The 24,252-nt window shown below is 47.0% G+C and overlaps 1 protein-coding gene across 2 annotated transcripts in view; it reads left to right on the forward strand.

Annotated features, from left to right (window-relative positions):
• The window catches only part of WDR62 (WD repeat domain 62), a 44,596-nt gene that overhangs the window by 14,814 nt on the left and 5,530 nt on the right, over positions 1–24,252 (forward strand). For both annotated transcript variants that reach the window (XM_045799986.2, XM_045799985.2), the window contains exons 10-21: positions 7,512–7,649; positions 9,751–9,929; positions 11,307–11,398; positions 13,003–13,128; positions 15,715–15,782; positions 15,864–15,985; positions 16,880–16,955; positions 17,693–17,804; positions 17,900–17,963; positions 18,624–18,752; positions 19,760–19,893; positions 22,282–22,334. In XM_045799986.2, the coding sequence (XP_045655942.2) occupies positions 7,512–7,649; positions 9,751–9,929; positions 11,307–11,398; positions 13,003–13,128; positions 15,715–15,782; positions 15,864–15,985; positions 16,880–16,955; positions 17,693–17,804; positions 17,900–17,963; positions 18,624–18,752; positions 19,760–19,893; positions 22,282–22,334 (1,293 nt within the window). The remainder of the gene's footprint in view (positions 1–7,511; positions 7,650–9,750; positions 9,930–11,306; positions 11,399–13,002; positions 13,129–15,714; positions 15,783–15,863; positions 15,986–16,879; positions 16,956–17,692; positions 17,805–17,899; positions 17,964–18,623; positions 18,753–19,759; positions 19,894–22,281; positions 22,335–24,252) is intronic.

Genomic DNA, 24,252 nt, shown 5'->3' on the forward strand with positions numbered 1-24,252 from the left:
GCTGCTCTGAATATTCATGTCCAGGCTTTGTTTGAATACCTGTTTTCAGTTCTTTTGGATGTATACCCATGAGCAGAATTGCTGGGTCATAATGGTAACTCTGTTTAGCCTTTCGAGGAACCACTAAACTTTTCCACAGCTGCACCATTTTACATTCCTCTTTTTTTTTTTTTAAAGCAATTTCTGCACCCCATGTGGGGCTTGAACTCACGACCCTGAGATCAAAAGTTGCACACTTCCAACTGAGCCAGCCAGGCGCCCCTCATCATTTTACATTCCCACCAGTGATGTATGAGGATTCCAATTTCTCCGCATCCTTACCAACACTAGTTTTTTGCTTTTAAATTATAGCCATCTTAGTGTTTGTGAAGTAGTACTATGTTGCGATTTTTTTTTTTTAAAGATTTTATTTATTCATTGGACAGAGATAGAGACAGCCAGCGAGAGAGGGAACACAAGCAGGGGGAGTGGGAGTGAAAGGAGCAGGCTTCCAGCGGAGGAGCCTGATGTGGGGCTCGATCCCAGAACACCAGGATCACGCCCTGAGCAGAAGGCAGACGCTTAACGACTGCGCCACCCAGGCGCCCCTATGTTGTGGTTTTGATTTGCATTTCCCTAATGGTTAATGACGTTGTTGAGCATCTTTTCATGTACCAGTTGGTAATTTGTATATCTTTGGAGAAATGTCTATTCAAATTTTTTGCCCATTTTTTACTTGGGTTGTTTGTCTTTTTGCTGTTGAATTGTAAGAATTCTCTATATATTCTGGGTACTAGATCCTTGTCAGATACATGCTTTGCAGATATTTTCTCTCATTCTTTGTTATCTTTTCACTTCTTTTTATGGTATCCTTTGATGTACAAAGGTTTTTAATTTTGATGAAGTCTGTGATTTATCTTTTTTGTTGTTGTTGTTGTTATTGCTTATATCTTTGGTGTCATAGCTAACAAACCATAGCCAAATCCACAATCATGAAGATTTATTTTTCTTTTAAGACTTTTAAGAGTTTTATTGTTTTAGGGGCGCCTGGGTGGCTCAGTCAGTAAAGTGTGTCCAACTCTGATTTCAGCGCAAGTCTTGATCTCAGGGTCATGAATTCAGGCCCCATGTTGGGCTCCACATTAAAAAAAAAAAAGGTTTTATTGTTTTAGCTCGTTCATTTAGGTCTTTGATCTCTTTTGAGTTAATTTTTGTATATACTTGAAGCAGGGGTCCAACTTCATTATTTTGCATGCGGATATATAGTTCAAGCACCATTTATTGAACAAACTATTCTTACCCTGTTGGATAATCTTGGCACACTTGTTGAAAATCATACCATAGATGTGTGACTTTAATTTGTGCTCACAATTATATTCCATTGATGTAGGTCTATCTTTATGCCAGGAGCACATTTTTTTTATTACTGTAGTTTTGTAGTAAGTTTTGAAATTAGGAAGTATGTTTCCTACAACTTTATCAATATTCGTTTGACTATTTGGGGTCCCTTATAATTCCATATGAATTTTAGGATCACCTCTTCCATTTCTGGGGGGGGGGGAGAGACTGTTTATCTCCATTGTAATCTTTATTTTCTTCTTCCTGCCAGCTTTTGGTTTAGTTTGCTCTTATTTTTCTACTTACTTAGGTGAGGCCTTATTGATTTGAGACTTTTTTTTAAGATTTATTTTTTTTATTTTGAGAGAGAGAGTGCGTGTGGGGAAGAGGTGGTGGGCAGAGGGAGAGAGAATCCCAAGCAGACTGCGGTGATTACAAAGCTCAACATGGGGCTCTATCCCATGACCCCGAGATCACAACCTGAGCCAGAACCAAGAGTTGGATGCTTTACTGACTATACCACCCAGGCACCCCTGAGATCGCTTTTTTTTTTTTAAGATTAAAAAATTTTTTTTATTAGAGAAAGAGCGAGAGAGAGAGCACAAGCAGAGGGAGGGGGAGAGGAAGAAGCAGACTCCCTGACCAGGGAGCCTGACTCGGGACTCCATCCCAGGACCCTGGGATCATGACCTGAGCTGAAGGCAGATGCTTAACTGACTGAGCCACCCAGGTGCCCCTTTGTTATATATTCTTTTTTTTTTTTTTTAAAGATTTTATTTATTTATTTGACAGAGATAGAGACAGCCAGCGAGAGAGGGAACACAAGCAGGGGGAGTGGGAGAGGAAGAAGCAGGCTCACAGCAGAGGAGCCTGATGTGGGGCTCGATCCCATAACGCCGGGATCACGCCCTGAGCCGAAGGCAGACGCTTAACCGCTGTGCCACCCAGGCGCCCCTATATATTCTTGATGATTGACCCCTTTGTCAATATATAATCCCCTTCTTTGTCCCTTGAAATGGTTTTTTATTTACAGTCTATTTTGTCTGATAGTACTGTATACATACAACATTCTCTTCTAGTTAACTATTTGCATGGAATATCTTTTTCTGTACCTTCACTTTCACTCTATGTGTGTCTGGATATAAAGTAGCCTCTAATGGACAACAGACAGTGGATCTTTTTTTTTTTTTTTTGAAGATTTTATTTATTTATTTGTTTGTTTAGGGAGAGAGCACAAGTAGGGGGAGAGGGAGAGGTAGATGGACAATCTCAAGCAGAGTCTGTGCCAAGCACAGACCCTGATGCAGGGCTCGATCTCATAACCCTGAGATCATGACCTGAGCAAAAATCAAGAGTGGGACACTCAACTGACTGAGTCACTCAGGTGCCCCATAGTGGATCTTCTTTTTTATACATTCTGCCAGTAATTTCCTTTTGATTAGAGAGTTTAATCCATTTACATTTAAAGTAATTACTCATAAGATAGGATTTACTTTTGCCATTTTACTGTTGGTTTCCTATACATCTTACGTCTTTTATGTTACCTGATTCTTCTTTCACTACTTTATTTGGGGTTTATATTTGTTTTTTTTGTTTGTTTGTTTGTTTTTGTTTTTTTTAAAGATTTTATTTATGTGACAGAGAGACAGCCAGCGAGAGAGGGAACACAGCAGGCGAGTGAGAGAGGAAGAAGCAGGCTCCTAGCGGAGGAGCCCGATGTGGGACTCGATCCCGGAACGCCGGGATCACGCCCTGAGCCGAAGGCAGATGCTTTAACGACTGCGCTACCCAGGCGCCCCTGGGGTTTATATTTGTAGTGTTCCATTTTTATTTCCTTCTCATTTCCTCCTATGTATATTTTAAAGTTGGTTTCTTGGGGTACGTAGGTGGCTCAGTCAGTTAAGCGGCTGCCTTTGGCTCAGGTCATGATCTCAGGGTCCTGGGATTGAACCCCGTGTCAGGCTCCCTGCTCAGTGGGGAGTCTGTTTCTCCCTCTGCCCCTCTGCCCCCTCCTCAAATAAATAAATTAAATCTTTTAAAAAAATAAAGTTGATTTCTTACTGGAGGATTACAGGTGACATCTTAAATATATAACAAACTGGTTTGAAGTAATACCAATTTAACCTCAGTAGTATACAAACACCGTTTTTATGTAACTTTGTCTCTTTTCCTTTGTGTTGTTATTGTCCCAAATTATATCTTTATACATTGTGTACCCATTAACTTTGATTTATAATTGTTTTATGCTTTTGTCTACTAAATCATATAGGAAAAGAAAGATGAGTTACAAACCAAAAATAATACTGGCTTTTACATATGCCCATACAGTTACCCTGACCGGTGTTCATTATTTCTTCATGTGACTTTGAGTTGTTGTTTCATATCCTTTCACTTAAGCCTGAAAGACTCCCTTTGGTATGTTTTGTTGGGCAGGTCTACTAGGAACAATTTCCCTCATCATTTGTTATCTGTGTCATCTTAATTTCTCCTTCATTTTTAAAGGATAGTTTTGCTGGATATAGAATTCTTGGTTAACAACTTTTTCTCTGTAGTACTTTAAATATGTTGTCCTACTGCCTTCTGGTTTCTATGATTTCTGATGAGAAACCAACTGCTAATTTTATTGACGATCCTTTGTATGGAGCAAGTCATCTATCTCTTGTTGATTTCAAGATTTTCTCTGGCTTTGGCTTTCAATAATTTGTGGTGTGTCTTGACGTGGATCTTTTTTTAGTTTATCCTGCTTGGAGTTTTTTCAGCTTCTTGAATGTGTTGATACATATCTCACATCAAATTTGAGAAGTTTTCAGCCTCTGTTTTTTCAAATATTTTTTGTGCCCCTTTCCTTCTTTCCTTTCTTTCTGAGACTTCCATATGTGTATGTTGATATTCTCTATAGTGTTCTGTAGGTTCCTTAAGCTCTATTCATTTTTCTTAAAATTTTTTCATTATGATCCTTAGACTGGGTTATTTCAATTGACCTATTTTTAGGTTCACTGATTCATTCTTTTGCTCATTAAATTTGCTCTTGAACCCTACTGAATTTTTCTTTTAGTTATTAAACTTTTCAGCTCTAGATTTCTATTTGGGTCCTTTTTATAATTTCTTTCTCTTACTGATATTCCCTGTGTGGTGAGACATTGTTCTTCTGGTTTCCTTTAGTCCTTTGTCCACAATTTCCTTGATCTCTTTCAGTATATTAGACAGTTGATTTAAATTCTTTGTTTAGTAAGTCCACTCTGGGCTTCCGCAGGCACAGCTTCTGTTGATTTCTGTTTTTCTCTGAATGTACTGTACTTTCTTCTTTTCTTATCTATCTCATAGCTTTTTTCTTGCAAACTGGGTATTTTGACTATTATAATGTGATGACTCTGGAAATCAAATTCTCCCCCTCCCTGCTAGGGTTTGTTGTGTGGGTTGTAATTGCTTAGTGATTTTTCTGAATTCCTTTTGTAAAGATTGTATTCTTTTTCATGGATGGTCACTGAAGTCTCTATTCCATTATCTGAGTGGTCAGCAAATGATTTGACAGCAATTTCCTTAAATGTCAAAATTCTGCAGCTTCTTTCTTTTCTAAGCTCCCCCTGTTTATTGTAAGTTAGATTCCAGAGTTCTGAAAAAGTTGATTCTGACAGTTTTTTCAGCTTAAGGTTGCTTTGGTGGAAGGATAGCTTTTTGGAGTTCCTTACTGTGCCATTTTCAGTGATGTTACTGGATCTGCATTTATTCTTTGTTCTACAAGTAACTGCATATTTATATATAGACATTTGTTGACATCTCTAGTTGTTTTTGTTGTCCAGAGCTCATTCTTTAGAAGATTTGTCAGGAACAGTTGATGGGACAATATTTCTGAGTTGTTGCATTTGGTAAGTTTATGTTTGCCTTTTATACTTGAAAGTCACTCCTGCTCGATAGAAAATGCTTGGTTCACATTTTCTTTCTGTGTCTGTGTTAAATATGTTGTTTCATTTTCTTATGGTTATTGAAATGTCTGATGACTTTTCCTTTTAAGTCACTTGCTGTATTTGCCTAGAAGCCCAAAGGATTTTTTTTCTTTTACTTTTAAGCCTGGTAATTTTACTCTATGGTGTGTCCTGGTATTGGTTTTTATAGGGAGACATATTGCTGTAGTATACGTTTTAGTATTTTTTTGTTCCCTTGATTTGGTTTTCTTCAGGGATTTCTATTATCTGTATGTTGGATCTTATTTGCCTCGCTTCAATATTGTCACTTTTTCTCATATCCTTTTAGTTCTTTCATCATTTCTCTTTGATTTTTAATAATTTCCCCCTTTTTACCTATCTCTTCATGCCTTACGCTTTGTGTTTATTCACTTTTGGGTTCCTTCTCATTTGGCTTTTATTTCTGAAATGATTTCTTCATTTATTTCTAACTCATTGAATTCTGTCATCTTATTTCTGAGTTTTCTAATTGTGATTTAGGTTGCTTTTCATATCTCCTCATTTTTTAATGTCTTTTGGCTTATTTTGAAATAGTAAGTTACAGTTTTGGTTTGTTTTGTGGAAATATGTTTCTGGTGTGCTTTCTTTTCCTTTTATTTTAAAGGGTAACTTTGTTTGGGACTTGAGTTTGGTCTTTTTTTTTGTTTTCATTTTTATGTTACTAGTTTTTCTGAATTTTTAGAAGTTGTTGTAGTTCATGGGGCGCCTGGCATGAAACTCTTGATCTGGGGCTTGTGAGTTTGAGTCTCATCTTGGGCATAGAGATTCCTTAAAAAAAGAAAAATAAAAACAGAAGTTGGTGTAGTTCAGAACAGATTTTCTAATTTCCTGAGAATTCCATCTTCTATGATTTTTATACCGTTAAAAAAATATATGGCAGCTTGCTTTTTGATATTTCCTTGTTAATGTTTCTATTTATGTGTTGTGCCTCTACTTTTTTCTAAGCCTCCCCTTTATTCTGGCTCTCCTGTCTATCCTGACCAGTTTTGTTTCCACTCCCAGTAGTTTCCCCTCAGGGTAGACCTTTGTCCTGGAAGACAGCCCTGGCAGGTCAGTTGTGAGAATTCACAGGGCCTTCACTGCTCTAGCCCCCTCAGACCTAACTGCCAAACCTTGCACTCAACCACTATTGGAGGGGATGAAACCCTCCCAATTTGAACTGCTGTTCAGTTTGGCCCATTGTACCTTCCCATGAATACCTGTTGGCTACTTTGGGGTCATCCTTTGTCAGGTCTCTCAGGGGCCTCACTGCTTCCCTTTACTTTCTCTCACGTACATGTTAATAATATGTAGATCTTGTAGTTGGGGGTAGTTTATCTCTACCTGCTTGTATTTTGGGAGTTAAGAGAATATCATCACCTAGTTTTGCTGTAAATGTTGTTCATGGGGTTTTGGTTTTGATATCTAGTTGCTCGTTTTTCTGTGGGGATTTTTTTTTTAAGTGTTATTCATTTAGAGAGAGAGCGCGGGTGTGTGCATGTGGGGGGAGGAGCAGAGAGAGAGAATCTTCAAGCAGACTTAGCGCTGAACACAGAGCCCCAGGTAGGGCTCGACCCCATGACCCTGAGATCATGACCTGAGCCAGAACCAAGAGTCAGACACTTAACCAACTGAGCCACCTGGGTGCCCCTATATGGGGATTTTAGATTAAAAATCTGTGCTCCTGCTATTATCATCTTCTCAGAGCCCAGTGTTCTGTATTTTGAAATCCCTTCATATGTTATCTCTTTGACTCTCTGAGCTGCATTTTGTTTCTAGAAATAGTTGTTTTGTTCTTTTTCAGCTCTGCTTGGTTATTTATAGTTTATGGTTGGCTACTCACACTTTTACTTTTGTCAAAATTCTTCTATTTCTTTAAACATTAAAGATAGTTATTTTATATTCTGTCTGATAACGCCAGTGTTTGAAGCTGGACTGTTGTTTCTGTTGCTTCTTGCTCATGGTACCTTGTTTCCTTTTGTGCTTAGTGATTTTTGACTGAGCTGAACCATTTGCCTTGGAAATTTATGTTTGGGGACGTTTCATGACCTGAGCTGAAGATGGTGCCTGGACAATATATAGTAGCATTCAGTGTCCTTTTTCTCTTGTTTATTTTTAACACAGAAAGTATTACATTATGCCTATTTATCTGCAACATACTTTTTTTCACCAAAATGCAGTAGAGTATCACAGTGTCGTCATTGAAATGGTTGTAATGAATCGCCCTTTTGCCTTATTCTCTGGGAACTGTAGGTGTATCCTGAGTTTGAAGATCAGAGAGCTTGTCTGCCATCAGGATCTTTTCTTACTTGTTCCTCAGACAACACCATCCGCTTTTGGAACATGGATAGCAGCCCTGACTCTCACTGGCAGAAAAATATCTTCAGTAACGTGAGTGGCTTAATTGTAAACCATATTTTAGAAGGAACAGAGATGTACTTTAAGCTAGGATATAGGGGGAAGAGAGAGTCTTGTGGACCTTGGTACTAAGCTTCACTGGGGCAAGAACCAGGAAGCACTCTGTGTCTCCCTCTCTCTTGTATTCTCTCTCTCTCCTTCTTTTTCTTTCTGAGGTAGCATGGTCTGTCCTCCCTGCTTCTCTCTGCCAGTCATCTCCTGCTCTCCGAGTATGTGTCAACACAGCTACTCCAGGCAACCTGACATATTCAAAAGAAATGAAATAGTTCCCTAAGTCTTGAGTCAGAGCTCCCTGGAAGAGCACCTGATGGACCAAACCAGAGAGGGGCTGCCCCTGTCTAGCTCATTGCCACACTGTGAAGTCTTGGGTGAGGGTGCTGGCGGGATCTAGAGGGAGCCATGATGTGAGGGTGGGGAGAAAACACTTTGCTGAAGAAATGGTTGATATTGCTAGGTCAGTGAGGGAGCTTCTCTTAGCTGCTGAGACGTGAGTCATGCATTCATTTAATCTGCAGATGCTTAGGAAGATCTATGCTAGGTGCTGTAATACCTGCTGGGGACACATCAATGCCTAAAACAGACCCTCCTGCTCTTGTGGCTCCCACAGTCTAGTAGGGAGAGGCAGACTGTGAGCCAATAACTGCACTAATTATGATATAATCATTATTTAAAGATTTTATTTATTTATTTGGGAGAGAGAGAGAGAACAGTCAGGGAAGGGGCAGAGGAAGAAACAGACTCCCCACTGAGCAGAGAGCCTGACATGGTGCTCGATCCCAGGACCCTGGGATCACAACCCAAGCTGAAGGCAGACACCCAACCGACTGAGCCACCCAGACGCCCCCATAAATAATCATTTTTTAAAAATTAAAAAAATAAAAAATAAATAAAAATTTATTTAGGGAGCACCTGGGTGGCTCAGTCATTTGGGTGTCTACCTTCGGCTCAGGTCGTGATCCCAGGGTACTGGGATCAAGCCCCACATCGGGCTCCCTGCTCCTCAGGGAGCCTGCTTCTCCCTCTCCCTCTGCCTGCCACTCCCCCTGCTTGTGCTCTCCCTCTGTCAAATAAATAAATAAAATCTTTAAAAAAACTTTTTTTTAAATAAAAGATTTATTTATTTATTTGAGAGAGCAAAAGAGTGGAGAGAGGCACTGAGCGCAGAGCCCAATACAGGGCTCAATCTCACAACCCTGAGATCATGACCTGAGCCAAAATCAAGAGTCAGACGCTTAACCAACGGAGCCACCAAAGCGCCCCTATGATAGAATCATAAGCATGATAACACCATGAAAGAAAATTGCAAAGTGCTAGTAGGATATATAACAGTGTCATCTGATCTTATCTGTGGTGTCAGGGGCAGCTTCCTAGAGGAGGAGGCGGACTAAGCTGAGATACAGAAGATTGGAATGAGTAAAGAGGGGGAGGGGAGAGAGTCCTACACCAAGGGAATAGCCTGTGCAAAGGCCTTGAGGTAGGAAAGAGTTTGGTGAGTTGGAAAACCTGAGCGGTCAGTGTGGCTGGAACAGAAAAGGCCCTTAATGCAGGGTGTGTATGCCCCTTTACCGCCCCCCCCCCCACCCAGTACTACCATCTTCTCTTCCACACCTGTGATATACATGTTATAAGTGGCTGCATACAATAGAAAAACCCCAAATAAGAGGTAAAAGTTTGGTTTTCTGACTCATAAAAATAGTCTGGAGGTAACCGTCCAAGCTGTTTTGGCAGCTGCAGGAAGCCCTTAGAAACCCAAGAGCTTTCAGCTCTCCACTCTGCCATTTTGGAGTAGCCCTTGTCCTTGTCATCCAGTATGGCTGTTGGAGCTCCAGGTAGCAGGACAAAGGAAAAGGAAGCAGAAGTTTTCTCACTTGTTTTACATCTCATTGACCAGAATTTATTCACAGAGGCTCCTCTAGCTGCAAGGGAGGCTAGGAAACAGTTATTCTGAGTAGGGAAGGTTAAATTTGGAGTTCTGTTACTAAAGAAGAACGGGAGGCTGGCTGTTGGGAGACAGAATTGCAGAGGCGCCTCAGACCTTCCCAGAGCACTGACCTCAGCCCTCTCTTTCCTGCAGACCCTGCTGAAGGTCGTGTATGTAGAGAATGACATCCAGCACCTGCAGAACATGTCCCACTTCCCAGACCGGGGGAGTGAGAATGGGACCCCTATGGACGTGAAGGCTGGGGTGAGAGTCATGCAGGTCAGTCCTGATGGCCAGCACTTGGCTTCCGGAGACCGAAGTGGAAATCTGAGGCAAGTGAGCCCTGGCGGGTGACCGTTCACGCTTCCCAGCTCAGCTTGGGTCCTGAGGGTGGTGTGAAGGAGCCCTGGCCTGGGCACCTCTGCTTCCCCATTGGGAATGAGGGACTGTGAATGGCAATCTGGAAAGCAGCCATCCCTGAGAACCTAACCTGAGAAGTATCTTCCAGAGGGCTGGGATAGGATAGCTCCCAGGACCTCAGCAGCTGGTAGACAGGCAAGCTTGCATGATTCTAGGGTAGGGTGACACTTTTACCAGCCATGTGACACCAGTGCTGAACAGTCAGAGAGGATGCCAGCTGGAGCATGGGGGGTTCTGGTGGCACTGGGAGGGGGGCTGGGAGGATGGGACATTTGAGGGCTCAGGCTTTTCACCCACACTATGAAGGTTTTTTTAAGATGTTCCTGGCCTAGTAGGTGCTGACAGAATATGAGTGCTCTTACGGGGACCAGGTTTAAGTTGACGAATGACAGCTGTGAGTGTGAGGAAGGGAAGGGATGCGGGGAGCTGGAGAGCATGTGCTCCATAAGGGGATAGCCACCGCGCAATAGCAGGAGCGCAGGCTCCACTGTCGTATGTCCCCACTGTCCAATAAGAACAAAGTGCAGGGTTTTTTTATGAAATTCTATGGTTTTTAAATGCTGGCAACTCGTTTTCACACCAGTCACTGTGCAAGCCAACCCGACATGTCTGTGGGCTGCTCACACTGACAGCGCTCTGCTGTGCGTGGTGCAAACGGTAACGAGCTAACTCGGCTGCAGCACTCTTCCCTGGCTGGCCACTGGCCTGCCCCTGTGCTCACCAACCGACTTAGCCCTTTCCCCAACCCTCTGGTGTAAGTGCTGGTATTAGCGCCATTTCCAGATGGGTTAACTGAGGCAGGAGAGGCCAGTGGCTAAGCTAAGATCACACAGGAAGAGTGGAGGACCTGTGGTGACTGTCTCTTGTATCATCCTAGACGGCCTATTGGTTGGTTGATTTCATTTGGAAAGAACGGGGCAGGTTTAGATTTGAGAGTCTTTAAGAATGGGAGATTGAAATCAAGTGTTCCTCACCCATAGGTCCTATCCTTGAGTGTGACCTCTGACCCCTAGCCCCTCCCCCACCCCAGAGGACTGTCCCAGACCTGGCCCATGGAGCCATAAAGGACTGGGTGCCCACTTAGGTGGCCCAGGCTTAGCACTGCCGCCTTTAAGATAGCAGGTTTCTAGAGAAGAATGGTTGGGCGTCTCTAGACTAGTTGGCTGAGGGCAGGGAGTTCTCCATGTTGCCTAGCCGGCAGCTCTGACCTTTCCTAGCAGTGGCAGAGCACCTAGAGCTGAGGGGTGGGGGCTCCGGGCGGGGAACAGTGGGCAGTGCCTGTCTCCCAGGATCCACGAGCTGCACTTCATGGATGAGCTGGTCAAGGTGGAGGCCCATGATGCCGAGGTGCTGTGCCTGGAGTACTCCAAGCCTGAGACAGGTAAACCTCTGTAGGGCGGCTGGCAGAGGCAGGGCAGTTGCCCCGCTGGTAGAGCCGCAGGGACGGGTAGTTGAGGTCCGGTGGGGCTGTGAGTGACAGCTGCAAGTCCTGTGTTTAGTAAGTGCCCCTGTAGCTGGGCCCTGAGACCGGGGCAGCGGGGACTCTAGAATGCAAGACTCTGGCAGGCAGGACTGGGCCGGACTTGCTTGCCCTGGTTCCCATGCCCTGAACAGCGCTCAGGTTAAAGAGAGGAGCATTGAATGAGAGAGTGGATGGATAGATCAACTGTTATATATCACATTATATATCAAATAATATCAAGCATATTATTTCGAAAAAGTTTGATGCCCACAGAAAAATTGCAAGAGTGTTAGAATGAATACCCATGTTCTCTTCACCCAGATTCCTCAGGTTTTTTTCTTTTAAATTCTATCTGACCCTGTGACTGTGTGTATGACTTTATCTGCTTCCCCATCTCCATTTCTGTCTCCATGTTTGTGCACACACGTGTGTACATATGCTCACATTAGTAAAATACTAGCATAGACATTTCTTTTGCTGACTTGTTAGTAAGTTGAAGGTATGACCTTTTACTCTTCGTGGGTCTGTGAGGACATCCATTTATGTGACCACGTGCACTTACCAAATGTGGAGGTTTCACTTTATCCTGTACTATCCTCTCTTTCGTGGCCCTTATTCCCATTTTGCCGGCTGTCCCAATATTGTCCTCTATAACACTTTTGTTTTTCCAGTCCAGGTTCACACTTGAGTTTTCGTAGCTCTTTTATCACCTTTTTTTCTGAAACATTTCCACAGGCTTAATTTGTCTTTATGACTTGGCTTTCTGTAGAGTATAGACCAGTCGTTTTATAGAATTTCCTTCCATTTGAGTTTATCTGTTTTCCTCATGATTTTGTTCGGCTGATACATTTTTGGCAGGAATAGAACTTAGGTGGAGTCATGTCCTGATAGGTTAGCAATCTTTCCCATGTTCTTTCTTCCTTCTTCGTTTCCCCGCACCCTCTGTCCCACCAGTTTTTCTTGAGGTCTCTCTTCATTCAGTACTTCCTTCCTGAGCTCCCCTGTGCCTCGGGTCATGTGTCCACCCTCAGACCTGCCAGGCGTCCAGGTTAAGTGCTGTCTGAGGGGGCTCACTGGCAGAAGGAAGTGTGGCAGCAGGCCGCCAATAGGACCCAGTTGAGACCCATATAGCCAGAGCTCAGAGAGTGAGGGAACAGTGTTCTGGGGAGGCTGAGAAGTTGGCAGGGCCTCGCATGGCAGGCCAAAGAGTTGGGCTTGGCAGGAAGGATTGCTGGGCTCTGCTAGGACGTCTGCTGTGGGCACAGGTGGCCGAGCGCCCGTGTGTACCTCAAGATTTATCCCCCTGAACCAGTAGCACAGGATGTGAAATGCCAGGGTTTGGGGGCTTTGGGGAAAGACTACAGAGAGCTGAGGGAGTGGCCCCTTTCTGGGTTTGGGGCAAGTTGGCTGCAGGTATAGAACCAAAGACCCCTTCTTCAAGGAAGCTCAGTCACGTTGCTGTCTGGGAGGCCAAGGCATCAAGCGGCCTGCTGGGAACCCAGGGCTACTCTCTCCACTCACAGGGCTGACCTTGTTGGCCTCGGCCAGTAGGGACCGACTGATTCACGTGCTGAATGTTGAGAAGAACTACAACCTGGAGCAGACCCTGGACGACCACTCCTCCTCCATCACGGCCATCAAGTTCGCTGGTGAGCCCCTTCCTTCCTGCTTCCTTCACCTTGTTTGGTGTGCTCCTCTGGCCACAAGTAACAGCAAAACTCCCTTTAGCTTAAACAAAAAGGACAAGCAAGCTCTGGATTCAGACCCAGCTGGATCCAAATGTTAATGATTTTTTTTAACTTACCAAGACTCCCTCTGTCAGCTGCGCCTTTCTGCAGTGCGCGTCATCTTGGTTATCACTGTGCCACTGGAGGGAGATTTCCTCCCTTTCTGTCAATTTTGGCAAAAATCAGGTGCTGACTTCCCTTGTGCTCGCTTGAGGCACCTGCCTTTTCCGGAACAGTTATGGGTGCCAGGGCTTTGGGGCGTTTTCTTGGGGCAGGTCTGACTCATGTGCCCCCAACCCACACCTGCCTCTGCTTCTGATCCAGGAGGACTGGAATTAGGTGAATGTTGTTCCCCCAAAGGAAGTCGGGGTGCCAATCCTGTGAGCAGGATGGACACTGGTGATCTTGGCAGAAAAATAGGTGACCGTGAAAATTGCTGTAAGCTAATTCTTTGCTGGCGAGGATCCTTACACTGCAGATAGCCCCTTCCTTACCCCATTTCCAGAGCTAGAGTCACACAGCCAGGAGGTGCAGGCTTCGGATCTTGCCTAGGGCTGCCCTGCAAAGCCCATACTCAACTAGGAAATCAAAGGGATTTCCTCTAGACTCGAAAGACTCAGTATGGAGGTTCTTGGCCCTAAAGGATCCCAAGGGGAGGGGAGGTGGGTCCTGCAGGGTTTAACTGATCAGAACCCAAGAGCGTATTCAAAACTATATTCTAGAAGAATCTGTTCATGGAGAGAATATACCCATGGACTCATTCTAAGTTCTTGACTATGAAGAGTTTTTTTTTTACATGTAAACTTGTGACTGAGAAGGTGTTAACGTTCCTTGGTCCTCCCCACTTCCTGCCCTACCTCTCTGTAGCTAAAACAAATTAACAATGGACAAAAACAGGTTAACAACGTTTGATGTCTTGATGAAGACAGCCAAAGCTGCTCAGCTAAAACTTCTCAGACATCTTTAAAAACCTATTCATTCCATGGGATAGAGTTAGAATAAATCAGTAAGTCTAGCAGTTTGGCCACCAGTGACCTCAGCTTTCATGAATGGTCTGGATCCAAGAGCGCTGATGATGTTCCAAGGGGTGGCCCAGGAGTTGGTCCTTAAGGCCACCTTCTGGATGTGGGTTTTCATCAGAACCCCCAGCCAGTCTTACAAGACGTAAATCCTAAACCCAGCTCCTGAGTGCCCCATTCCAGCTGGGCTTTGCTCAAAACATTGACAATTTTAGTATAAACTGGGCTCCAGCCAGTCGAAACCTAACAGCAGCTGCCCTGCTAAAGAAGGATTCAGTCTTTAACACTTTTATCTGAAACATATCCAAACAAGTGAATACAATATGTGTAGCTTACAGAATAATACAATGAACTTCCCGTCAAGGTTCATAATCAGTGGGTATGAACTAGAACAGACACACCTATTGTTTATAACCAGTGACTGTTCTGATCGCTTGTGTTCTAACATTGCTAAGTACTTGGACTCCCCACCGCACGTTAGGAAGCAGAACATTACCAGTAATTTGCAGGCCTCTCTGGGTCCCTCCCAGGTCACACTCCCTCCCCCACACAGGACTCGCTCCCTTCTGTGGGCTAGTGACTCCTGCTTGAGTAACACCTTGTGTATCAGGCCTGAGCCCTCTCAGATGTCCTGCCATGAAGCAGCAAGTCTGAGGTGCCAGGGCTTTATATTTATTTATTCTCAGTGTTTTGTCTCTATTCCATCTTTACATCTTCACCACGACTCTGAGGTATATGTGCTGTTATAATTCTAAGTCTATAAAGAAAGAAGAAAAAAGACAAGAATATGTAGAGTGCTTACCAGGTGGCAGCCACTGTTCCACAGGCTTCACAAAACTCCATAGAGCGGAGCTGTCATAGGCCCACTGTACAGACAGGAAACTGAGGCATGGAGAGGAAGCCAGCCCTCAGAGCACAGTGCTTATCCAGAAAACGCCTGGGTCTAATCCTGGCCCTGTCCTGACTCTCTGTGTGCCCTGGGGACAAGACTGTGTGACTCTAAGCCCCGGGTTCACACTTGCACAGTGGAGTGGCCAGTGAGCAGTCAGCAGGGGAGGCACTTGTGGCGCGGAGCCTGGCCTGAGGTGCGCGTGGATGCTCTGATTGCTCAGGATGGCCTGAACCTCCCATCAGTCTGCCTCTCTCCACCTGCCCCCTGCTTTGGTCCTGCATCCACTCTGTTGCCCAGATCTCCTTTCCAAATCCCAAATCAGACGTGGTGCTCCTTCTGTGTCCCTGGCCTGTTTCCCTACCTGCCCTCATTCCACAGAGGCCACCAAGCCACTGCTCTATCTGTCCCACCTCATACACACAGTTCACATCTTAGAATACCACCTGCACCCAGCCCCCACTCACCTCCAGGAATCCCTCCCTGACCCCCAGCAGAGTTGAGTTCTCTTACAGGGAGTTCCCTAGCTGGGATGCCTGGCCCCAGTCAGGCTCGGCAGTGGCCAAACCTTGCCTAATGTACCACCTACTTCTCCCCCAGGCAACAGAGACATCCAGATGATCAGCTGTGGGGCTGACAAGAGCATCTACTTTCGCAGTGCCCAGCGGGTAGCGTGGGTTGGCCTCTTTGGGGGCTGGGGTGGGCAGCTTGTCGGGGGTGTCCTCTGAAGGCCCTGCCTGCCTTGCCAGACCTTGGATGGACTACGCTTTGTCCGTACCCACCACGTGGCAGAGAAGACCACCTTGTACGACATGGACATTGACATCACCCAAAAGTATGTGGCCGTGGCCTGCCAGGACCGCAATGTGAGGTAAGGCGCTGTCCTAGGCTCTTAGTCGGCCTGGCCTGGTTTTGGAGGAAGGCCTGTAGGAGACCTAGTTGGGTCTGTCTGCTCATGAGCTGTCTGTGTTCTTCGCCCTGCTCATCTGGTCCCTCAGGAGCTGGGTTGGGTGGAGGGACCCAGCGGGTGTTTCTTAGGAACTGGGCTCACCCAGGCCTAGCCTCGAGGTCACCAGGAGGGTCCTTTCTGGCTCTTTAGAAGCCTGTATGGGGTGACTAAGAGGTGCTGAGGTGTCCCATAAATTCATGCACTCCCTACATTCCCTGAGCACCCAAGCTGGGGTGGACAGTGCAGAAGACACAGCAGTGGGCAGAGCAGCCCTAGGCCTTGCCTTCACGGAGCTCACGGTCCAAGGGAAGTGAGATGGACACCCTGCTAGACAGTGACAGCATGGAGCAGTCAGGGCTGAGAGAGTCCAGGGGACTTGGGGGGCCCAGGGAGACCCCTGATCCTACCTGGGGATCAAGCAGGGCTTGATGGAAGGAACATCTGAACTGAGACTGGGAAGGATGTGGAAGAATGAGCTAGGGGAGGGTGCCGTGCACAGGGGAGAGCTTGTGCAAAGAGGTTCTCCACCTCTTTCATCTGCTCATTCAGATCAAGCGCCAGGCATTCTGCTTGCTCTGTAGTGGGGAAGACAGACACTAAGTCAGTGCATACCACAATACATGGCCTCCATGACCTCAGCCTGAGACGGCAGCTCATTCTCTGAGGTGGGGTTTCAGTCCAGGCATCAGATGGGGGATGAGAGGTGACAAGGGGCTTCCAGGGGAGAGGAAGATGGTCAGTAAGGCTGGAGCCAGAACGCAAGAGGGGGCAGGTGGGCAGGGCCGGGTTGGCCACGTTGTGCCCCCATCTCCCCAGAGTCTACAACACCGTGAGTGGGAAGCAGAGGAAGTGCTACAAGGGCTCCCAGGGGGACGAAGGGTCCCTGCTGAAGGTGAGTGGCTGGGGCCTCCGTGTGAAAAGCACGCACATCCCCCATGTCCGGCTGCTGGGCCACCTGAGACCTGTGGCCTGCTGGGCTCAAAGATCACAGCTGGCCAGCACCTGCTCTGGACTGGCTGAGCAAGGTTGCTTGGGAGCTGGGGGTGTCACAGACTAGTTAACTTTTATTTCCTGAGCCATTTCCCAAACCGGGACATTTAAGTGGTTTCTATTTTGAGTGGCTACAGTGTGGTGAGAACAATCAAAGAGGCCTGGGCTGCTTTACCAGGCTTGCCCCCTGCTGTGTTGTCAGGACAAGGTTGGGGGACCTTCTCAGAGCCTCTGAAGTAGGGGAGTTGTTACAAGTTCAGGCTTTAAGGTCAGACTCTCACAGCTCGGCCTCTGGCTATGGCCTTGGGAAAGCGTCATCTCCTCTGGAGCCTGTTTCATCGCCTGTAAAATGCAGCTAGAAAGAACCTCCAGCAGAGGGTTGTTTTCTGGAAGAAATCAGTTTGCACTTGTACAGTGCTTGGCACAGGGCCTGGCTGATAATTTTTTTTACCTGTGAAATGGGAGCAGGAGTTCTGTCCTAACCAGGGTATACATCCGAGGGCTACCTGGGACAAGTCCGCAAGCCAAGTGTCCCGCTCGAGAGGGTCCTCCGTCCGTGGAGGCTGTGAGCTGTGACCTGTACTCGCCACAGGGAGGAAGCAGGCAGCCCCGCTGTCATGTGGGTCCTCTCCTCCCCAGGTCCACGTGGACCCCTCAGGCACCTTCCTGGCCACTAGCTGCTCCGACAAAAGCATCTCAGTGATTGACTTTTACTCGGGCGAGTGCGTTGCCAAGATGTTTGGTCACTCAGGTGGGTGTGCCTCCCTATGTGGGACACTGCCCCACGCGCCCCCACACAGCCTCCTGACTCAGAAGGCCAGCACAGCTCCTCTGCTCTGCTTCCAGAAATCGTTACCGGCATGAAGTTCACCTATGACTGTCGTCACTTGATCACAGTATCTGGAGACAGGTGGGAAAGACCTGGGGGCTGCACCTGGCTGGCCTCCCTCTGGGAGTGGGCAAGGCTGGGACTATGGGGAGCGCAGGGGCTCAGACAGCGGGGACGCCATACTCCTGGCCTGCCCTGCCCATGCAGAGAGCTCTGCCGAGGGTTCAAGCTTATTGCTTTCTCCTTTGATCGCGTGGACCTTGGTGTCACACCCAGCCCTGAGTTCAAATCCCAGGTCTGCCACTTACTTGGCACCCTGAGCAGATCATTTCGCATCTCTAAGCCTCAGTTTGCACCTCTGTAAAGGAGAGGTGACCCCAACATCCTGACAATTGTACAGTGAGAATCAAATGAGGTGGCATATAAAGTCCTTAGCATGTGGTTGGTGCCCAAAGAAGTCCCTTTTGTCACTCCCTTCAGTTTATTACAGTCCTTCCCCAACCCCCTTCCTTAAGTCTTGAGGACTTCAGAACAGGTTCTGGTTTGCTGGGATGCTCTGAATCCCGCCCAGGGTGTAGACCCAATGTGGCCTGGAGCCCCTGCACTAAGCGGAAAGGGGGTGTTTTCTGGGAGGGGCCAGGGAATGGGGTCCTGGCTGTGGTGACCTAGGTGGCTCCAGTTTCAGATGGCTTCCGTGTTTACTGTTCCTCCCCCTTCCACGTCTCTCTTTGGCCTCTGCAGCTGCGTGTTCATCTGGCACCTGGGCCCGGAAATCACTAACTGCATGAAGCAGCACTTGCTGGAGATCAACCACCAGGAGCAGCAGCAGCAGCAGAACGTGAAGGATGGGACGTGGAGCAACCAGCCCAGGTGCTGGCAGTGACCTGGCCATGCCCCATTTGTCTGTCTGCCGGAGAAGTGTCTTCCTGCCCTGGGCCCTGTGAGGAGTGATGCTGAAGACACAGCCATGGCCAGGACAGCCCTGGGCCCTGCCTTTTGTGCACCCCTGGCCTCGATGGGGGGACAGACTTTGAGTACAAATTTATGATAGTTTATATGAGAAGGGTTTTGAAGTGGAAAAGCAAAGTGGAGAACCTGTGAGCACTGTGATGGGGGAAGAAGCTCCAGGGGACCGTGGGGACCAGGGGAGGCTCCTGACCCAGTGTGCAGTGGGAAGGTACGTCATCAGGGAAGGGTCCAGTGGTGGACCCTTATTCTTCAAAGTTTTTATGCTGCAAGACCAGTTTTATTTGGAGTGAAGTCATAATCTAATTTTTGGTTAGGGATTTTAGTTTGGAGGTCTCAGTTGAGTGGGAGATTTGGGGTTTTATCCTGTCTCCTGCCTCTGGAGCTGTCCTTGCCTTTCTCTGCCTTGAGGCTTTGCCATCACCTCCCCATAGGGACCAGGCCTGAACATGAGCCTCCCGTCCTGTGTAGTATTGGAAGTCTTGCCCATCTAGGTACCAAGGGAATGGGCAGCTCCTCTTGGCTCCTAGATTTGAGGCTTACACACTGCCCAGGTGCCTTCCAGTGCCCACCTTGTGTCAGGCGTGTTTTAGGCTCTTGTACTCCAAAGGAGATAAGACCTTATTGCTACCCGCCCTCCCCACATACTTCCCAGAACAGAGTAGAGCAGCTTAGTACTCAAGCCCCACTATCTGCTTTGCTTTCTGTCCCATTGCTGTGGCCCTTTTCTCATTTATTGCTCCAGCAGAGCAGGTGTGGCAGGGAGATCTCCCAGCACCATCTTGACTAGACATCAGTAATATGTTCATATTGAAGCTAGCACAGGGCCCAGCCCTAGGCAGATTCCTGTCCCTTCCACCACCACCCCATTTACGTATTTGTCTCCTTGCTATTCTCATTCCTGGCCTCAGGCAGGAGAGCTATACATCTGTGCCCAGCGAGATATGCTCCTTAAGCCCTGGAGAGCAGACGGAGGATGAGCTGGAGGAAGAGTGTGAACCGGAAGAGTTGCTGAAGACACCATCCAAAGAGAGCTTGGACCCAGGTTGGGAAAGGGGTCCATCAAAGGGGTCCTATTTTGAACTTCAGTGTAGTTATCTTTGCTGGGTTTTGCCCACTACTTGGTTTTCAGGACCTAGAAATGAAGCTCAATAGTTACATCTCAGGACTCCCTCCATGTAAGAGCAACCAAACTTGCACTGGCTTCAGCTGGAAAGAGAATTTATTGTTTCATATACCTGAAAATCAGAGTATTGGCTCCAGGCAATAGCTGGATTCCTGTAGTCAGGTGATGTGACGTTAAAGGAATACATTTTTCTCCATCTTTTGACTCTGCTCCATGTTAGCTTTGCTCTCAGGCAGACCTTCCCTTTCTTGGTGGCAAAGATTCCCCCAGCAGCCCTAGGTAATAAAACTCTAGAGAAGAGAGCATCTCTTTCCCAGTAGCTCAAGCAAAATCCTGAGGCCGTGACTCATGTTTCTGGTGTGAATCATGGTGCCCATTTCTGAGCCAGTAGCTGTGATTGGCTGGGCCTGGGTCACATGGTCATCCCTGAAGGGGGGGATTGACTCAGCTCCACTGGGGCCACGTGACCAAAGAGGGTGGGCAGGGGTGCAGGGGATGTCCCAGGGGAAAAACAAGGTGCTGTTGACCAGAAGACAACAGATTCTGTTGTTCAGGCAAAAGGGAGAATAGTAGCTCAACGACTTTATAGCAGACCAGGCTTTCTCTAAATTTATGCCCTTCTGCATGTTGCCTTGGCTTAGACCCTCGTGGTTGCAAGATGGCTGCTGGTTCCATAAGACAGTCCCTTCTCCAACCTCCTTTGGAGAGGAAACTTGCCCAGAAGCTCCCGGCAGGCTTCTCTCAGGTCCCATCGGCCATGGTTGCTCCAGCTAAGAGAGGCTGGGGGCTTTCAGTGTGGTATGGAGGCCTCTGTCAACAGGGGCTGACTAGACAGTAGGCAACAGTAATGTAAGAATTAAGCCTTGGAAAAAAAATCAGAGTAAGGATATTTTCTTTGTTGCCACCCTCACACCCAATCCCATGTCCTCTCCAGGGTGGCCACTTCTGTCAGTTTCTTATGAATCCTTATAGGCCTTTTCCTGAAAGTTAATATGCATATGTACACAGCCATCAGAACACGTCATATTTAAGTACATAAATTATATTCTACTGCAGACATCTTTTGGTATCTTTTTCCTCTCAGAAGTGTCTTATCAGGACGCCTGTGTGGCTCAGTCAGTCTGACTCTGGTTTCGGCTCAGGTTGTGATCTCAGGGTCGTGAGATCAAGCCCTGCATCAGGCTCTGCACTTGGGATTCCTTCCCTCTTCCTCTCCCCCCCACCCCAGGTGTGCATGCTCTCTCTCTCTCTCTCTCAAATGAATAGATAAAATGTTTAAAAAAGAAGAAATATCAACATCTCTCAAACAAGCAAAGTCTTAAAAGAAGAAGAAGAGGAAGAAGGAGGAGGAGGAGAAGGGGAAAGAAGAAGAAGGAGGAGGAGAAGGGGAAAGAAGAAGAAGAAGGAGGAGGAGAAGGGGAAAGAAGAAGAAGGAGGAGGAGGAGAAGGGGAAAGAAGAAGAAGGAGGAGGAGAAGGGGAAAGAAGAAGAAGAAGGAGGAGGAGGGGGAGGAGGAGGAGGAGGAGGAGGAGGAGGAGGAGGAAGAAGGAGAAGAAGAAGAATCCACCTGTCGGTGGATACAAAACAGAGGCCTCCCTCTTTTTTTTTCCCCCAAGATTTTATTTATTTGGGGAGAGAATGAGTGCGAATGTGGGGAGGGGCAGAGGGAGAGGGAGAGAGAATCTCAAGCAGACTCCGTGCTGAGTGGGGAGCCCGGCCGGGACTGGATCTCACCACCCTGAGATCATGACCTCAGCCTGAGCCAAAATCGAGTCAGATGCTCAACTGACTGAGCCACCCAGATGCCCCAGAGGCCCCTCTCTTTTAACCAACAGTATAGTAGGCTATTTTAAGGTTATTTGCTTCTGGGTGGACATTTCAGGTTTTTCTAACCGTACACCTTTGTAAATGAGGCCCTGCTGACCCCTCCTAAGCCTCCTCAGGCACATGTGAGAGTGTTTCTCCAGGATGGAGAAGAGGGCTGGCAGTGCCAGCTCTGGGGTTAGTACACTTTTTATTTTGAAAGAGAACCCCAAGGGCCCTCCACATCTAGTTATTGCCCCATGTAGCAGTCAGTGTTAAGCCCTCTGCTCTCCCACACTTTTGCCAACACTTGATAATATGAAGCATTTTAGTTTTGGTCCATTGTGTAAATTTGCATTTTCCTGACAATTAGTAAGGTTGAGCATCTTTTGGTATGTCTGTTGTTTCTTATATTTTCTCTTTGGAGAATTGCCTATTTATGTATGTTGCCTGTTTGTCTGTTGGGTGTTTATTCTCTTTTCATGGATTCCATGTGTCTCTCCAGATCCTCGATGTCTGCTGACCAATGGCAAACTGCCACTCTGGGCAAAGCGGCTGGTGAGTCTGCCCGGAGACCGGGATGCCTAGGGCTGGCAAAGTACGGGTGCTCTCCTTCATATTCTTCTTTCTTCTGAGAGCCCATTTCCCCTTCTGTGTCTCTCCTTTCCCTGGAGAACCCCATCATCCTTCCAGTCTCAGACAGCCCTTCAGTCATGTAACACATAGAGTGAACGCCCACCCCGTGCCAGGCTGTTCTGGCCATTCCCTACCACAGGGAGCAAGGCAGGCCTTCACAGGCTCATTTTCTAGTGTGCCAGCTGGACAGTATCCACATCAAACAGATGAATTGTATAGTATTTTGGAAGCTGATAAGTGCTGTGGAGGAAAAAAAAGTTGAGAAGGAAAATAATAGATATTGGGGGAAAGGGGCAACAATTTTAGGATGAACAGAAAAGGCTTCACTGGGAAGGTGATATTTGAACAGAGTTGAAGCAAGGGAGAAATGCAGTTCCTGGGAAAGAATGTTCCAGGCAGAAAGAACAGTATGCAGGACAAAGGCAGGATTGTGCGTACTAGCGTGTTCAAGGAGGTACAAGGAGACCCAGCTGCCTGGGTTGAGGGTGCATGAGGGGCAGGGTTGGAGGGGAGAGGGGGGCAGAGAGGTGATGGGGGCCAGATGGTATGGTACCGTGAGGGCTGCGGTGTGTTCCCTAAACACTCCTGTTGTCCTCTCCACTTATTCTTACCCCTGGCACCGAGTGAGATGGAGGCAAGGGAGGGCTCTGAGCTGAGGAAGGCCACAAGGTAGTACCAAGCATGAACATGAGGGCCAAGCAGGGGGCCAGGGAGGAGAGGTTGGAGGCTGGATAGATTTTGAAGGTAGAACCAAATGACTGGCTGTGAGAGAAAGAAGGTGATGTTAGGACTGAATAAATGGTTGTTACTTAGGGGAGGGGCAGGCTAGGAGCCAGTGGGTTAGAAGCTGGCAGCGGAATCCTACACCCCAGGTGGGATGATTTATTTCAGTAACAATGTCAGTCCTCAGATCAAAACCTAATTGTCAGCTCCTCGGGGAACTCCTCCCTGCCATCCCCTCCCCTGCAGACCAGGGCTCTCAAGACCCCACGCTTCCCCTCATCAGTGAATGCTGCAAGTGGAATTACATTACAGATATGCACAGTGTACTTACTCTGTGCAGGCTCTGCTCTAAGTATTTATTTTTATTTATTTTTTAAAAAGATTTTATTATCTGACAGAGAGAGAGAGAGCACAAGCAGGGGGAGTGGCAGGCAGAGGGAGAGGGTGAAGCAGGCTTCTAGCTGAGCAGACAGCCAGACATGGGGTTTGACCCCAGGATCCCAGGATCATGCCCCGAGCTAAAGGCTGACGCTTAACTGACTGAGCCACTGAGGTGCCCCGGTCTAAATATTTTATATGTATTATCTCATTTAATCCCCATCGAGGTATAGAAGCTTTTCATACTCTTTTTTTACAGATGGAGAAACTGAGGCCTAGAGAGGTTGAGTAACTTGTCCAGGGTCACACAGCTAGGAATTCAAGGATGTGGGCTGCTCCAGAGCTGAATTCTCACACACCCACCCTCCACTGCCTCTCAAGTCACAGTCTTATTTGGAGGCAGCACTGGGCAAGACCAGGGTGGGAGAAGTGACCGTATGTGTGTGGATGGCAGAGCTGACAGAATTTGCTGAAGAAATATAGTGTGGAGTATGAGGGACAGTATAAGAATGAAGGATGACCTCAGGGTTTGGGGCCTGAGCAACAGGCGAGAATAACTAAGGTAGGGAAGGCTTCAGGAGGAGCCGATCTCGGGCGGAAGATCAGGAGTTGCTTTCAACATGTTCGCTTTGGAATATCACTGAGAATCCATATAGTTGTAGAGCAGTTGCACATGTGCTTCTGAAATTTGACAGATTCAGGCTGGAGATGTTTCTCTGGAGGTTGTTGCTGAGTGGTG

Source organism: Ursus americanus, chromosome 21 (assembly GCF_024610735.1).
Source record: "Ursus americanus isolate L20-20 chromosome 21, mUrsAme1.1.p, whole genome shotgun sequence".
Classification (NCBI taxonomy): Eukaryota; Metazoa; Chordata; class Mammalia; order Carnivora; family Ursidae; genus Ursus; species Ursus americanus.